The sequence below is a fragment of the Suncus etruscus genome, chromosome 13 (assembly GCF_024139225.1).
Source record: "Suncus etruscus isolate mSunEtr1 chromosome 13, mSunEtr1.pri.cur, whole genome shotgun sequence".
Classification (NCBI taxonomy): Eukaryota; Metazoa; Chordata; class Mammalia; order Eulipotyphla; family Soricidae; genus Suncus; species Suncus etruscus.
The window spans coordinates 666,928-682,208 of record NC_064860.1 but is presented as its reverse complement, the minus strand read 5'-3'; the positions used below and the strand labels follow the sequence as shown (position 1 = coordinate 682,208).

General features: G+C 47.2%; 1 protein-coding gene across 1 annotated transcript in view; it reads right to left on the bottom strand.

Annotated features, from left to right (window-relative positions):
- The window catches only part of EIF4E (eukaryotic translation initiation factor 4E), a 38,805-nt gene extending 29,650 nt beyond the window's left edge, over nt 1–9,155 (bottom strand). Inside the window, exon 1 of the mRNA XM_049785312.1 lies at nt 9,116–9,155. Within this exon, the coding sequence (XP_049641269.1) occupies nt 9,116–9,133 (18 nt within the window). The 5' untranslated portion in view covers nt 9,134–9,155. The remainder of the gene's footprint in view (nt 1–9,115) is intronic.
- Between the last annotated feature and the right edge of the window lie 6,126 nt (nt 9,156–15,281).

Below are 15,281 nucleotides of genomic sequence, written 5' to 3'. Positions count from 1 at the left end.
TTCTTTTTTTATGGTTTTTGGGTCACACCCAGCAGCGCTCAGGGGTTACTCCTGGCTCCACGCTCAGAAATTGCTCCTGGCAGGCTTAGGGGGACCATATGGGATGCCGGGATTCGAAACAATGACCTTCTGCAAGAAAGGCAAATGCCTTACCTCCATGCTATCTCTCCGGCCCCCCTCTTTTTTTTTTTTTAACCTTATTTGTTGATTGATCGATTGGTTTCTGGGCCACAGCAGCAGCACTCGGGTTGCTCCTGGCTCTGCATTCAGAAATACACCCTGGCAGGCCAGGGGCCCACACAGAATGCTGGAATCAAACCAGGTCCCTCCCAGGTGGGCCGCAAGCATGGCAAATGCCCCATTGCTGTGCCCCCTATATAATATTTTGAGAAATGTTGCCATTAATATCTCCAGTATCTGAGATTTACTTTACACCATGAAATTAGTACCGGAGAATAAAGATACTTGTAAGGCTCAACCTACAGTAATCCAACCCTGGGAGAATGGGTCTGGAGCAGGGTTGGTGAAAATAATAGACACTTATCTAAAAGCATGGCTTTAGCCTTCTGATATGAAAGTCCTCTCTTTAGTTGACCAGTTCAATTTACAATCCAATGGGGAAAGGGCAGAAAGTATCTACTTATCTGGAGCTAATCCAGCCTAGGTGGGTCTTTTACACATAAAAAGGGGGTGAATGAAAAAGGACCATGGCTGGAAGCTGGGGGAAGGTTTTTGTTTTGGGTAAAGCAGAATATAGCCCCAAAATACTGAGAGCACCAATTCCCAAAATCGTTGCAGAAAAAAATCCATAAACAAGTAGGATATGCTTAGCTATTTAAAGTAAAATTCTGCTAGAGGTCCAGAGTGAGAGCAGCAGATAGGGCATTTGCCTTGCATGCACCTGTACATAGGCTATTAAGAAAATATCGTTCCGGGGCCGGAGAGATAGCATGGAGGTAAAGTGCTTGCCTTGCATGCAGAAGGTCGGTGGTTCAAATCCCGGCATCCCATATGGTCCCCCGAGCTTGCCAGGAGTGACTTCTGAGCATAGAGCCAGGAGTAACCCGAGTGCGGTCGGGTGTGACCCCCCCAAAAAAAAATCTTTCCGGGGCTGGATTGGTGGCACAAGTGGTAGGGTGTCTGCCTTGCATGCACTAACCTAGGACAGACCTCGGTTTGATCCTCCAGCATCCCATATGGTCCCCAAGCCAGGAGTGACTTCTGAGCGCATAGCCACCAGGTGTAACCCCTGAGGGTCACCAGGTGTGGCCCAAAAATAGAAAAAGAAAAAAGAATCTTTCCTCTTCCTATTTTGGGGTGTGTGGGAGGAGAGCAGAGGACACCGAGCCCATCAAGCAGTGTTCAGAAGGTCAGACGGTGTACAGGTGGGTCTCCTGTCAATTCTCAGCCCATCGTACTTAAAAATTGTATTTACTGAGCTGCAGAGAGTACAGGGTAAAAGACCGACTCAAGCCACTGAGCACACATTTAAAAGATGAAAAGATGGTAGTGAGAGCATAGTGTTTATGGACAAGATGTTAAAGTACAGAGACTCAGAGAGGAATGGGATTGTAAAACTACAGACAGTTAGGAAGTAAGGTTGGAGAGGCCTCAAAGGTTTTGTTCATAGAGAATCTTATCTTGTAAAGCAATGCAAGCCCTTCACAGACAACTCAGAGATTAGACACAGAATGACAAAGGATTCAAGTGCAATAAACCCACTTTAAAGTGCTAACATCCATCTTCACTTTATGCAAACCAAGTTTTCACTTGATAGTAACATCAAACAAAGAACAAGGACTAGGAGATATAGTACACAGATGGGACACTTGTCTTGAACTCTTGCCATCCTGCATGGTCTTGCATCCCTGACATCCCATATGATCTCCCAAACTCCACCAGGAATAATCCCTCCACACTACCAAGAGTGTTCCAAAAACCAAAAGGAAAAAGAATTACAAAAAGACCACTTTGTGGGCCCGGAGAGATAGCACAGCAGCGTTTGCCTTGCAAGCAGCCGATCCAAGACCAAAGGTAGTTGGTTCGAATCCCAGTGTCCCATAGGGTCCCCCATGCCTGCCAGGAGCTATTTCTGAGCAGACAGCCAGGAGTCACCCCTGAGCTCCGCCGGGTGTGGCCCAAAAAAAAAAAAAAAAAAAAGAAAAGAAAAGAAAAGAAAAGAAAAGACCACTTTGTGGATTGTCAGGAGGTGATGGGTTGGACTTTGGGGCACACATTGCAATGCTTAAGACTATTCATTAAAAAAAAAAGACTTCATAATTGGGCCGAAGAGATAGCACAGTGGTAGGGCCTTTGCCTCGCACACAGCTGATATAGGACGGCGTCCCGGCATACTATATGGTTATTCCTGTGCCTGCCAGGAGCAATTTCTGAGTACAGAGCCAGGAATAACCCCTAGTGCCACCAGTCCCCCACAAAAAAAGACTATTCATAATTTAAGCAGTTTAAGTGCTACCTTCAACTCTGATGTGACTCAGAATAAATATTCATTCCTGAAGGTGTCAAAGGAGCCCATTCAAGGATGGGATCAAATGCAAACCTCCTGCATGCAAAGTGTATGCTCAATATGTTGAACTCTGTAGTAGGTTACTGCTATATTTTTATCTATCCTATCTCAGCATATTCTATTTTAATATTATAAAACAGTTGTTGAGATCACAATGTATTTCACTTTCTTATTTATCAGAATATTCTGTCTACTGTAATAAAATTATACTAGAAGAGGAGGAAAACTAGTATAGGGAATGGGAGAGTCCTGCAAAGCAACGTGTATGTAATCAACCTTGGTCTGATCCCCAGTTCTGCATACAGTCTCCTTTGTATTAAGTCATTCCTAAGCATTCCTGAGAGTCAGGAATAGACATCAAGCATTACCTCCCATGCAATTATAATAAAAACCAAATAAAATTTTTCTTTAGAGACAACTCCCAACAGTACTCTGGGATTACTCCCAGAAATGCTTGGCCTAGCTGGTGGTCACCAAAATCACTCCCAGAGTTGTTTGGGGTGGGGTTTGGGGGTAGGAAAGAATTCCAAAACTGCAGATAATCCAATTCAGGGTCTTTCTTAGACATACTAAGAATGGATTCCATACCTTTGCTCTATGCCCAAGCGCCTACAAATTGAGTCTCTTTTTACCCATGTCCTCTTGAACAGGTAACTCCTCTTTCTTTCCCCTCACATCTCTCCAAATTTCTTTCAGTAAAAATCATTTCTGACTCCAAACTAAAAACAAGTATCTCTCAGAATCTGTGCTGCCATATTAAAAAGCCACTCATAGCACCAGAGATAGCACAGGGATTAAGGTACTTGACATGCCAAGTAAATCACCACCTGATTTGGTCCCCAGCACGGCTTACTGTCCCCCACACACCACAAGTGACCCCCCGAGCACAAAGCCGAAATAATACCCAGCACTGACAAATGACAAAAAGTCATTTATGCTAAAAGAAGCATTGTGAAAGAAGGGCCAAGATCTAAATTTGTTTCTATTTTATTTTTTTTTGGTTTTGGAGCCACACACAGCAGTGCCCAGGGCTTACTCCTGACTCAGCATTCAGGAAATCACTCCTGGGAGGTTCAGGAGACCACTTGAGATGCTGGAGATTGAACCAGGTCAGACACATGCAATACAAATGCCCTATCAACCAGAATCTATAGTTCTAAGAATCTAAGTTTCTGAGCCGGAGCAATAGCACAAGTAGGGTGTTTGTCTTGCACAAAAGCAACCCAGGTTTGATTCCCAATATTCCATATGGTCGTGGGTCCCTGAGCATTATGTGGGAGACTTACGGGGGAGGGAAAGAGCACTAGTAACTGGAAAGACAAGTATTAAAGTGCATGCTATACACCACAGCCAACACTAGTTCAATTTCAGAACATCACGGGGTGCAGCCCCTGAGGCACAGTATCAAGTAGGCCCAGGGAAGCCCTCAACACTGCAAGGCATCACACCTCTGGAGCCCTGCACTGAAATGTCAGAATAGAAGAGTTGGCCAAAAAGTGCTGGGAAAGGGGGCGGAGCGGTGGCACAAAGATTAAGGCCTTGCCCTCGCTAGCCTAGGACGGACCGCAGTTCGATCCCTTGGAGTCCCACCCTTACGGTCCCCCCAAGACAGGAGCGATGTCTGAGCTCATAGTCAGGAGTAACCCCTGAGCATCACCGGATGTGGCCCCAAAACAAAACAAAACAAAACAAAAAGCTGCGAAGGGATCACTCACTAAGCACTTGAGAAACAACCAGAACAAAAATAACAAACTAAAGATTAGGGTGGACCTGGGTTATGGGATATAAGCATTTTAGCAAGACAGCCTTCCTTACATGCTGGGCCCTGGTAACACAATTTAGGAGTAATTTTCTAGAACTCAACTGATAATCATCTATGAATACTGCATTTGAAAATCCAGATCATGGGGCCGGAGAGATAGCATGGAGGTAAGGTGTTTGCCTTTCATGCAGAAGGTCATCGGTTCGAATCCCGGCGTCCCATATGGTCCCCTGTGCCTGCCAGGAGCAATTTCTGAGCATGGAGCCAGGAGTAACCCCTGAGCACTGCCGGGTGTGACCCAAAAATCACAAAAAAAAAAAAAAAAAAAGAAAGAAAATCCAGATCATGGGACTGGAGAGATAGCATGGGGGTAAGGCCTTTGCCTTTCATGCAGAAGGATGGTGGTTCAAATTCCAGCATCCCATATGGTCCGCCCCCTCCCCCCAGCCTGTCAGGAACAATTTCTGAGCGCAGAGCCAGGAGTAATCCCTGAGCACTGCTGGGTGTGACCCAAAAACCAAGAAGAAAAAGAAAAAGAAAGAAAGAAAATCCAAATCACTGGGGCTGGAGAGATAGCATGAGGTAGGGCGTTTGCCTTGCATGCAGGACAATGGTTCGAATCCCATATGGTCCCCTGAGCCTGACCCAAACCCCCCACCCCCCAAAAAAAACACCAAAGAAAATCCAAAGCACTATAAGAAACCATACTCCTATGCTTCAGCTACATACAGAAATAGCAGACTTCAAGGACACAATACAGTAAAATGAAGACTAAAAGCCATGTTCATTTTCTCTTCTCAAATGAAGTCATTAAGACAGGGCTAGAGAGCACAGTGGGCTTAAACACATATATTCAATTCTGATCTCCAGCACCATAAAGTTCCCTGAGCACTGCTGGGAGCAACCCCAGAAAACAAAGCAGAGAATGCCCTGACTCACCTCTGGATGTGAGCCCCCCTAAAAGAAAAGTGCCTGACAAAAATAGGAAAACCCACAGGAACTAGACAGAACAGTAATAAAGAAGAAAAAATAGGGCCTGGAGAGATAGCACAGCTGCATTTGCCTTGCAAGCAGCCGATCCAGGACCAAAGGTGGTTGGTTCGAATCCCAGTGTCCCATATGGTCCCCCGTGCCTGCTAGGAGCCATTTCTGAGCAGACAGCCAGGAGTCACCCCTGAGCACCGCCGGGTGTGGCCCAAAACCCCCCCCCCAAAAAAAAAAGAAAAAAAAAAATAGAAATCATCATTGCTAGAGTAACTGTTTCAGAGGTTCCTTATTACATTCAGGATTGCTATTTCTAGTATACGCTTTCTATATACAAGAGCATTTCATTGATTTTTCATGTAGAATTTTGTCCAAATTGGATGAAGTTTATGCAATCCACTCTACACAGTAGTCTACAATTTCACTGCATTGTCTTTAAGTTGAAATTCTGTAAGTCAAATAATGATGCATAATACTAATTCAAATATAAAATGAAGTACAAGCCTGGAGAGATAGTACAAAGGGTAAGGCTCCTGCCATGAAAGCAGTCAAGACCCTGATTCATTTCTTGGCATTGCATATGATCCCTTTGACACCACCAAGGGCCAAAAGCAGAATAGCCCGAGAACAAAGAACACAACTCCCTCAAAAAAAAAAGGGAAGTGTTGGAGCTGGAGCAACAGTGGGTATTTGCCCTGCTTGTAATCAATCCTGGCATTTCATATGGCCCCCTGTGCACTGCCAAAAGCAGAGCCAATAACCCCTCAACATCACCAGGTGGGATCCTCCCCTCGAAAGGGGTGAGAAACAGAAGAGAAATCTGAAACATATACCAGAATTGAATCTGTTTGCTAAGAAAGTGTGAGAGTTGCTTTCACACCAACCCACGTTTGATCCTCGGCATTCCATAGGGTCTCTCCAGCCTGCAGGAAGTGATTTCTGAGCGCAAACCCAGAAGTAAACCCTCAGTGCCACTGGGGATTCTTTCTTCAAACGAAAGAAAGAAAATGAAGGGAAGAAATTAGAGGGAGGGAGGGAGGGAAGAAAGGAGAGGGAGATGGAGAGGGAGGAGAGAAAAAGAGAGAGAGGAGTAAGTGAGAAATCTTGACATATTAGTGTTTTTTTTGTTTTGTGGGTAGGGCAAAAAACACCCTACCCACTGTTTCATCGCTCCAGCCCCACATGCTAGCAAAATGCCCTATTAACTTCCAAGATTACCCTATCAATCAAGTTAATAAAGCGACTCAATTGGGGCCTGAGCCATAGCACAGCGGTAGGGCGTTTGCCCTGCGCGTGGCTGATCCAGGACGGAACTTGGTTTGATCCCTGGCATCCCATATGATTCCCCAAGCCAGAGGCAATTTCTGAGTGCATAGCTAGGAGTAACCTCTGAGCGTCACCGGGTGTGGCCCCAAAGAAACCAAAATCAATAAACCACTCAATTATGTAACATCCCCCCAGTATAAGTTTTGTTTACTTTTTTTAAGGGGGGGGGGAAGCATACCCAGAGGTTCTCAGGACCTACTTCTGGCTCTGCACTCAAAAAGAATCACTCCTAGACGGGTGACAGGAATCAAACCTTGGTCAGTCTGTGCAAGGTAAGCACCCCCTTCGCAATTGGTTCAGCCTCTAAGCACTGTTTACTTGTAATAAACCCTAGTAAGTTCTAAGAAAAAAAAAAAAAAGACAGGAGAGAGTATAGTGGTAAGGCACATCATACCTTTCATAGCCTACTGGGGCTTTGGGGGTGGTGTTTTGAATCCTGCTACAAGTGATACCTGACTTGCATGCAGCTGACTTGGACTTCTTTCCTGGCATACCATAGATTGTCCCATACCCCAGTCTACAAGAGATGTTCCTCGAACAGAGGCAAGAGTAAGCCCTGTGCGCTGCTGAGTCCCCAAACCAAAATTAATTAATTAAAAATAAAACTGGGCTGGAGAGATAGCATGGTTGTAGAGCACTTGCCTTGTGTGCGGAAGGACGGTGGTTCGAATCCTAGCATCCCATATGGTCCCCTTTATCTGCCAGGGGGATTTCTGAGTGCAGAGCCAGGAGTAACCCTTGAGCACTGCCAGGTGTGTCCCCCCCCCCCCATATAAAAAAATAAAACTGGCCAAAACCTAAAGGAGAGACAAAGGGTCTAAGCAAAGTTTAGAAACTAGGGCACTTGCCTGCACTCAGCAGGCCTGTGTTTGATTCCCAGCACCCTACATGATCCCGAGTTTACCAAGAGTGATCCGCGAGCACCTGAACACCGTTGCGTGTAACACACACACAGGATAGGGTGGAGCTAGAGAAGAGGCCAAATGCCTACAGAAGAGAGGAGCAGCAGGAAAACTCTGATGGAACTTAAGTGCTATAATTAATTACACCTAGCAGGAAAACAACAAACTTAGGCCTACCTAAAACAGCAATTGTTTTATATAGAGTATCCCCAAAGGAAGACCTCAATTGCAAAAACAAAAAGAAAATATGGGGTGGGGGGGTGTCGGGGCCTGAGCAATAGCACAGCAGGTAGGGCTAGGGCGTTTGCCTTGCATATGGCTGACCAGGACGGATCTGGGTTCGATCTCCGGCATCCCATAAGGTCCCCAGAGCCTGCCAGGAGCAGGGAGTCTGCCTTGTGCATGGCCAAACCAGATTCAATCCTAGGCATACCATAGGATCCCCTGAGCCTGCTGGAAGTGATTTAGAAGTGCGGAGCTAGGAGTAACCCAGCGCGGGACTGAACCCGGGTTGGCAATGTATGAGGCAAGTACATCAACAAGATACAGCAAGTATCCGTCTTACATATAGCTCCAATTCCTCTCTACAGATTTAAACCAAGGACCAGCAGCGGAGCACTACACTGGATCATGAACACAGACATCGTTGGGAATTAAACAAGTGGGGGTTTTACACTGAAAGACAGGGAATCCCAATCTGTCCTGTTGTGCTCTTAACACATCAAGGGCTCTGAATAGTGACTGAAAAGAATCCTTCCATACTTAATGTCTCAGTCGTGTCACTTAAACTTCACTTCAAACTCCCTGACAACGATTGAGGATTTCTGATGACGGTGGAAAGGCTGAGGAGACGAACCCCCGAGTCCGTCAAGGGTATCGAGTTAAGATTTCATGCCAGGAAACAGCGCGCAGGACTTAGGGCGTGTGCCACGACATCCAGGCGTGACCCCGAGCTCGGGTGCGCGCCGCACACATCCAGATGAAGCCGCCGGGATGCGCGAGTGGCCTGGTCCTCCAAGTCGTCCGCTGTCAGTTCGGAAACGGGCGCTGCGGGGCGGGAACGGCGAGCGGCTGTGCGATCGCAGGGGCTGGAGCGGGGCTTCGACGCCGGGCAAGGTCGGCCGATCGGCCGGCGAATGAATGGGCTCCTTCCTCCCTGAGCCGAGGCTGGCCCGGGCGGCCGGGGATGCCGCGCGGCGGGGCGAGGCGAGGCGAGGCCCGGAACCGGCGAGCCGGGAGCAGGCCGCGTGGCCGAAGCCCACCCCGCCCGCCCGCCCGCCCGCCCGCCCGCCCGCCAGCCTGGCCCTCGCCGCCCGCCGCCCGGACGCGGCCGCTCCCCGTCCCCGTCCCCGGCCCGGCCCCTCGCGGCCTCGGCGGCCGGCCACGTGCGCAGCCTGCGCCCTCCGCCCCGTCCCTCCCTCCCTCCCTCCGCTGCCCGCCCGCCCGAGCGCGCCGCACGCCGCCGCCGCCGCCCGACGGCCCCATCGTCCCGGAGGCCGGGCCCGGCGGCGGCGGCGGCGTGCGCTCCCGGGCGCGCCCCAGGGCCGCCCCGACCCGCCGGGGTCCCGGGCGCGGGCTCGGGGTCCGGGGCTGGGGGCCGCCGGCCGTGCTCACCGGGTCCACGGTCGCCATCTTAGCTCGCTGTGGCCGCACGGCCGCGCCGCAGGGGGAGGGCGCCGGCGAGCTGGGCCGCGATTGGCCGCCGCGCGTCACGTGACGCCCGGCCGTTGGGCCCCGCGGCGCCTGCGCGCGCGCCGAGGGGGCTTCTGGGAAGTGCAGTCGCGGCGGGCCTGCGCGCGCGCGTCGTCTCGCAGCTGCGCATCCCGCCGCTCGGCTCGGCTTGGCTCGGCTCAGCACGCGCCGGGCCCCGCCTCCGCGCCGAGCGGGCCGAGCGCGGCGCACACCGCCATGGTCGCGGGCCTGAGGCGGGCGCGCTCGGCCGTGCTGCGGGGACGCCCGGGGAGCGGAGGAGCGGGGAAGCGGGGGCGGGGATCGAGACGGCGCCTGGGCGCGGCGAGGGCCGGCGGGAGCGTGCGCGAGTCCGAGCCCGAGCCCGAGCGCGGAGCCCCGAGGACGCGGCGCGGACCGTCCGAGCGTCGCCGGGCGCGGCCTCTGTGACTCGCTCGCGTCCCGGCGCTGACCTCACGGGCTGCCGCCTGCTCGCCCGCGCTTCGTGCCGCCGGGACCCTCCTGGTCACTGAAGGCAGCGCCAGCGAGACCCGCACCACGCGCCCGACGCACCCAGGGCGAGGCCCCCCGACACGCCGCCTCTTTTCCTCGGCGGTGTCCAGGCCCGCTCCGGACTGCGCGCGAGGATTGCTCGCTCCTTCGGGTGCTCGGGACATCGACGGGATGCCCAAATCGGACCCAGGTCCGCGGCGTCCAGCTCGAAATGGAACCTGCTCTTGTTCTCTCTTTCTTCATTGGGAGAGGGTTTAGGGGGTCGTTTTATTTCCTTGGCCACACCAAGCCGCGCTCAAGGCTCCGCGTTCAGAACTTAGCTGGCTCTGGGCTCCCTGTGGGAAGGCCGAGATCCAAAAGGGCAGGCAAACACCCTGCCAGCTGTGCTGTGCTGTTACCCCGGCCCTCGCAGTCTGCTTAGGATGACATGTTAGAAGCAGATGCCGCTCAAGTGGCATCAAAATGAGGAAAAACATTACTGGATGCTGCTACTAAATACAACGATGCCAGCCAATGCTACCCCAGTTAAAAAAAAAAATGCGGGGGAAATGCTGACATCAGAAAAAATCAGGCTCAACAGCTTGGTTGACTCCCTGTGGCTGCCTACAAGTGTGGCCGATGCCCAGCCATCTGTGTCATTCCTATGACTGAGAACATAAAGACGGCTCACATGACTAACAACTCATCGTTGAGGCTGTGTAAGATCCGAAAACCATGCCTGCCTGGTCCTGTGTTTGATTCTGATTTACCTACGTGGTAGATGTGATTGTTGAAAGCTTTTAACCTATCACCTCTAAATTTCTGAGTACACAAAGTTATTTAAAAAGAAAAAAAATGAGTGGATTTCCACTTACAGAGATTGCTGTTAAACTTAGAGCCGATCACTCATTTAGGAGGGCCAAAGTTGTGTCACATCCAGTGGTGCTCAGAGATCTTGGCCAAGATTAAAACCCAGGTCGGCCATGCGAGGCAAATGCCTGCCATGCCACATATCAGACCCCCGTTTTGATTTTGGGGGAGAGGGGTCACAGTGGCAGCGCTCAGGGGTTATGCCTGGCTCTGTACTCAGAAATTACTCCTGACAGGCTTGGAGGACCCTATGGGATGTCGGAGATCGAACCTGGGATGGCTGTGTGCAAAGCTGTGCTATCACTCCCACCCTCCTTTGTTTGACGATTGTTGTTTTGGGGCCACACATGGCTATACTCAGGGGTCATTCCTAGTGGAGTGGATTATGGAGTGCCGAGGATCAAACCCAGGCTGGCTTTGTGCAACGCAAGCACCTTACCCGCTGAATTATTGTTCCAGCCTCAATTTATTTTAAATTTTAATTTAATATTTTGTAGGGACCATCCAGGACTTGGTCTCAAATTCAGTCTTACGTGCATGCAAGGCCTCAATCCAGTCTTAGTACTCCCACTCCTAAACATTTATATATTTATTTATTTGGTTTTTGGGGGTCACACCCGGCAGTGCTCAGGGGTTCCTCCTGGCTCGACACTCAGAAATCGCTCCTGGCAGGCTCGGGACCTTGCATGGGATGCCGGGATTCGAACCACCATCCTTCTGCATGCAAGGCAAACGCTCTACTTCCATGCTATATCTCCGTCCCCTCCTAAACATTTCTTTAGGTATTCAGATAACTTAGAGTAGTGCCCTGGTACTAACCAATCTGTAAATGTCTCTTTCTAACAAGTCACTTTCCACAGGGCTCTTGGCATTTGTCCTCTTTGTAACTACATGGTTCCTTTGAGCACCACCAGATGCAATCCAGGAGCCTAAAACTGGAAGTAGTCCCTGAGCACCACGGAGTATGACCCAAGAACTAAAACTATAAATAAAGACAGACTTTCCTGTTTTCCTTTATAAGTTGCATCTTGTGACCATGTAGGCAAAATGGTTCTCTAGGAGCCTATCCACTTCCAACCTGCTAGCTTGTTGCTTAATAGAGCTTTTCTCTACCGTCACCTTTCTTCGCAGATAGTTAGACTGATGTCTAAGAACTACAGATTTCCTTAGAAGCTAAGGCATAACTAAGTAGTTATGCACACACACACAAATACATACCTCTCTATGACCCAACCTAGAATCATAAGTATTATTTATAAACATGAAATTATAGGTTGGCATTTGAAGAGTCATGACCTTTATGTAACCTATTCCACAAGCTAAGAATCTATTACTACTCTTTATAGATTTAACTCATTAAAAATTTGATATGCTACAGTAGACTTATACTTTATCATGTATTTACCATTTTTTCATTGGAATTTTACTTGCATTTTCTAGATTATCAGAGCCATGGTTTTAGTAGAGATTGTTCAACTATGACTCAAACTGATTATACTAGTATCATTAAGTCTTTTAAAAGGTATTACCACAGGAGCTGGAGAGATAGTATATTGGAAAGGTACTTGTCTTGCACACAGCCAACCCAATTAGATCCCCAATACTACTTATGGTCCCCTGAGCTCCAGCAGAAGTAATTCCTGAGTCAGAGCCAGGAGCAATTCCTGAGTAAAAACAAACAAAAATCATCACTATTTTAGATTAAAAAAAATTGTTGGGGACCCAGAGATGGTTCAGTGGTGGAGAACCTAATTTACAGATGAGAAGCTGTGCGTTCACTTCCCACCCAGCACTGTTGCAGCCTGTGGGTGCCACAACACTGCAACAGAGAATGCAATATCATTAACAACTACAACTAGGGAGCTGGAGAGATAGTAAGGCCCTTACCTTATACACAGACAACCTGGACTTGATCCCCAGAATCACATATGGCTGTTGGGTCCCTCCTGAGCAGTCAAACCTGATGCCCATTTCCCCCAAAAAAATACAAAGAGAAGAAAAATCAATAAATAAAAATAAATGTAAAGTTTTAAGCCTTGGAGCCAGGGGAAAACCCTTCAACTCTATTGTCTCCAACCTCAACAATAAATTCTGAGCCCCATCAAGGGAGACCCAAGCACAGAGAAGTATCCTTGAGCACCACCAGTGTGACTCCAAAACTAACATATATGAAACACCTTGTTTTAACTATAATTACCTGTAATTATATATAATATACTACATAATAATTATAATTATATTGACATGTTTTTTTTTAATTTTGGGGTTCTGTGGGTAGTGGTGAGTGGCTACTCCTGATTCAGTACTCCTGGAGGTGCTTGCAGTGCTGAGGATCATATCCAGGACTTCCATGTACAAAGCATGTGCTCTAGTCCTTTAGTCATTTCTCAAACCTTATTTCTACCTTTTATTTTTTTAGCTTCAAGTAGCAATGCTTGGGTCTTACTGCTAGCTCTATGCTTAGGTAGCACTCCTAGAGATATATATGGTGGCAGGGATTGAATTTGGGGTAGCTGTGTTCAAGGCTAATGCTTAATGTACTGCATTATCTCTTCAGTCTTTATTTCTACTTTTTGGTATAATGTAATATGCCTAAAAACTTTTATGAAGAGAACCAAGCCATTATCGTTGCTGTTGTTTTGGAGCACTAGGGATCAAACCCATAGGATCACACTGACAGGCTCAGGAGAACAATATATGGTGCCAGGGATTGAACCCAGGTCAGAAACATACAAGGCAAACACCTTTGTGTATTACCACTCTGGCTCCACACACACAATTATCCTTTTTTTCCTTTTTTGGTTTTGGGACTACACCTAGTAATGTTCAGGGGTGACTAATGGCTCTGTATACAGGACTCACTCCTAGAAGTGTTCAGGGGACTAAAGAGATTAAATCCAGATCTGCTGTGTGCAAAACAAGGGCCTTACCTGCTGTACTATCTCTCCAGCCCCCCACAATCAATTATCTTTAAGTATATTTTAAAGTCAAGTAACCAATAACGATATCTTACAATGTGCGAATAGTTGTTGTTTTGTTATGCCAAGGAACAAGCCTAAGGCTTCATACCTTTTTCATACCTACCACTGAGCCATGTCCCTACCAACATTTTTCATCAATTACTTATATAGAGTGCCACAACAATTTTATACACGAAAAACTGTCACTACCTCCACTTTATATATAAAGAATAGATTCAGTAAAGTTAACAGAAAAACATGAAAGTGCATAGTCAGCGGTAAATTAGATTGTTTCTGGACTCCAAGACATTTTTTCTATATCAGAGCTTTCCTCTAAGAGTTCTTCCAAATGTCTATTTCGTTTTTTCCCCCAAGTAAATTCATTTAATTAAAGTCTCATTACAATCCTGTGAATGCAAATATTCTTTTCAAAATTTGACTTATGCAATGTGATTTATAATAAATGCATACCAAACAAAATACGAGGTGTTGGTAGAAAGGAAACAGTATCTTTGTATAAATAAAAAAGAAAGACATCCTATCATGTTTGTTAATTAAGTTATAAAAAGAATTTATATTCGATGTATAGCTTTTGTATGTAAAAGTAAAATCGTACATGAATTAAAACTGAATTATATTATGCATATCAAGGATAAAAACATAAACAATAAAAACAAAAGTATAAAACACTACAAGTTATAATATGGATCTTAAGACTATATATATAATACATTTTTGGATCTATAGATGGACCATAAGACCAGAACATTTTTTTCTTTTTATGTTGTTTTCTTTTTTAATTTTATTGAAACCATTGTGATTTACAAAGTTCTTCATAGTTGGGTTTCAGACAATGAAATGAATCAGGGTCAGTCCCACACCAGTGTCCACTTCCCTCCACCCATGTTCCCAAGTGCCTCCTATACAACCCCCACAGCCCCCAGCCTGCCAGTATCGGGCCCATTTTAAGTTTAGATAGTTAAAGTTTGGTCTCTTGATTCCATTGTTGTCACCTTTGGCTTGGGTATTTAGTTCTGTCCTTTTTTAACACTACCAGTGAACCTGAGCCTGCTTGGCTCCTGGCACCCATCCTTTCATATTTGTGTTTCTCCTCTTCCACTCAGTTTCTTTCCTTCTCCTTGCTATATACTCTGGGGCCTAGGGTGTTCGAGACAACTCCTGTTTAGACCATTACATTTATTCATGTAGTTATTTTAAATACCACAAAAAGGTAATATTCTGTATTTATCCTTCTTCTGGCTTACACCATTTAACATAACATCTTAGTTTCATCCATGTAGCTGCAAACTGCATAACTGCTTCATTCCCTACATGGAAAATATAGTATTCTATTGTATCTATGTACCACATCTTCATGATCCACTTGTCTTGTTGGGCATCTAGGTTGATTCCAAGTCTTGGCTATTGTACTGAGTGTTGCAATGAATAATGGTATGCATATTGGGGCCAGAGAGATAGCATGGAGGTTAGGCATTTGCCTTGCATGCAGAAGGTCAGTGGCTCGAATCCCAGCATCCCAGATGATCTGAGCCTGCCAGGAGCGATTTCTGAGTGTAGAGCCAGGAGTGACCCCTGAATGCTGCTGGGTGTCACCCAAAACAAAACAAAACAAAACTAATAATGGTATGCATATATCCTTTTGCATGAATGTTTTTTCTGTCCTGGAGATAGATACACAAAAGAGGGATTTCTGGGTCATACTGTTTTCCATAGGGGTCGAACCAGGCAGCATTCCCAACAGTGCATGAGTTTCTTTCTCACCAACTCTC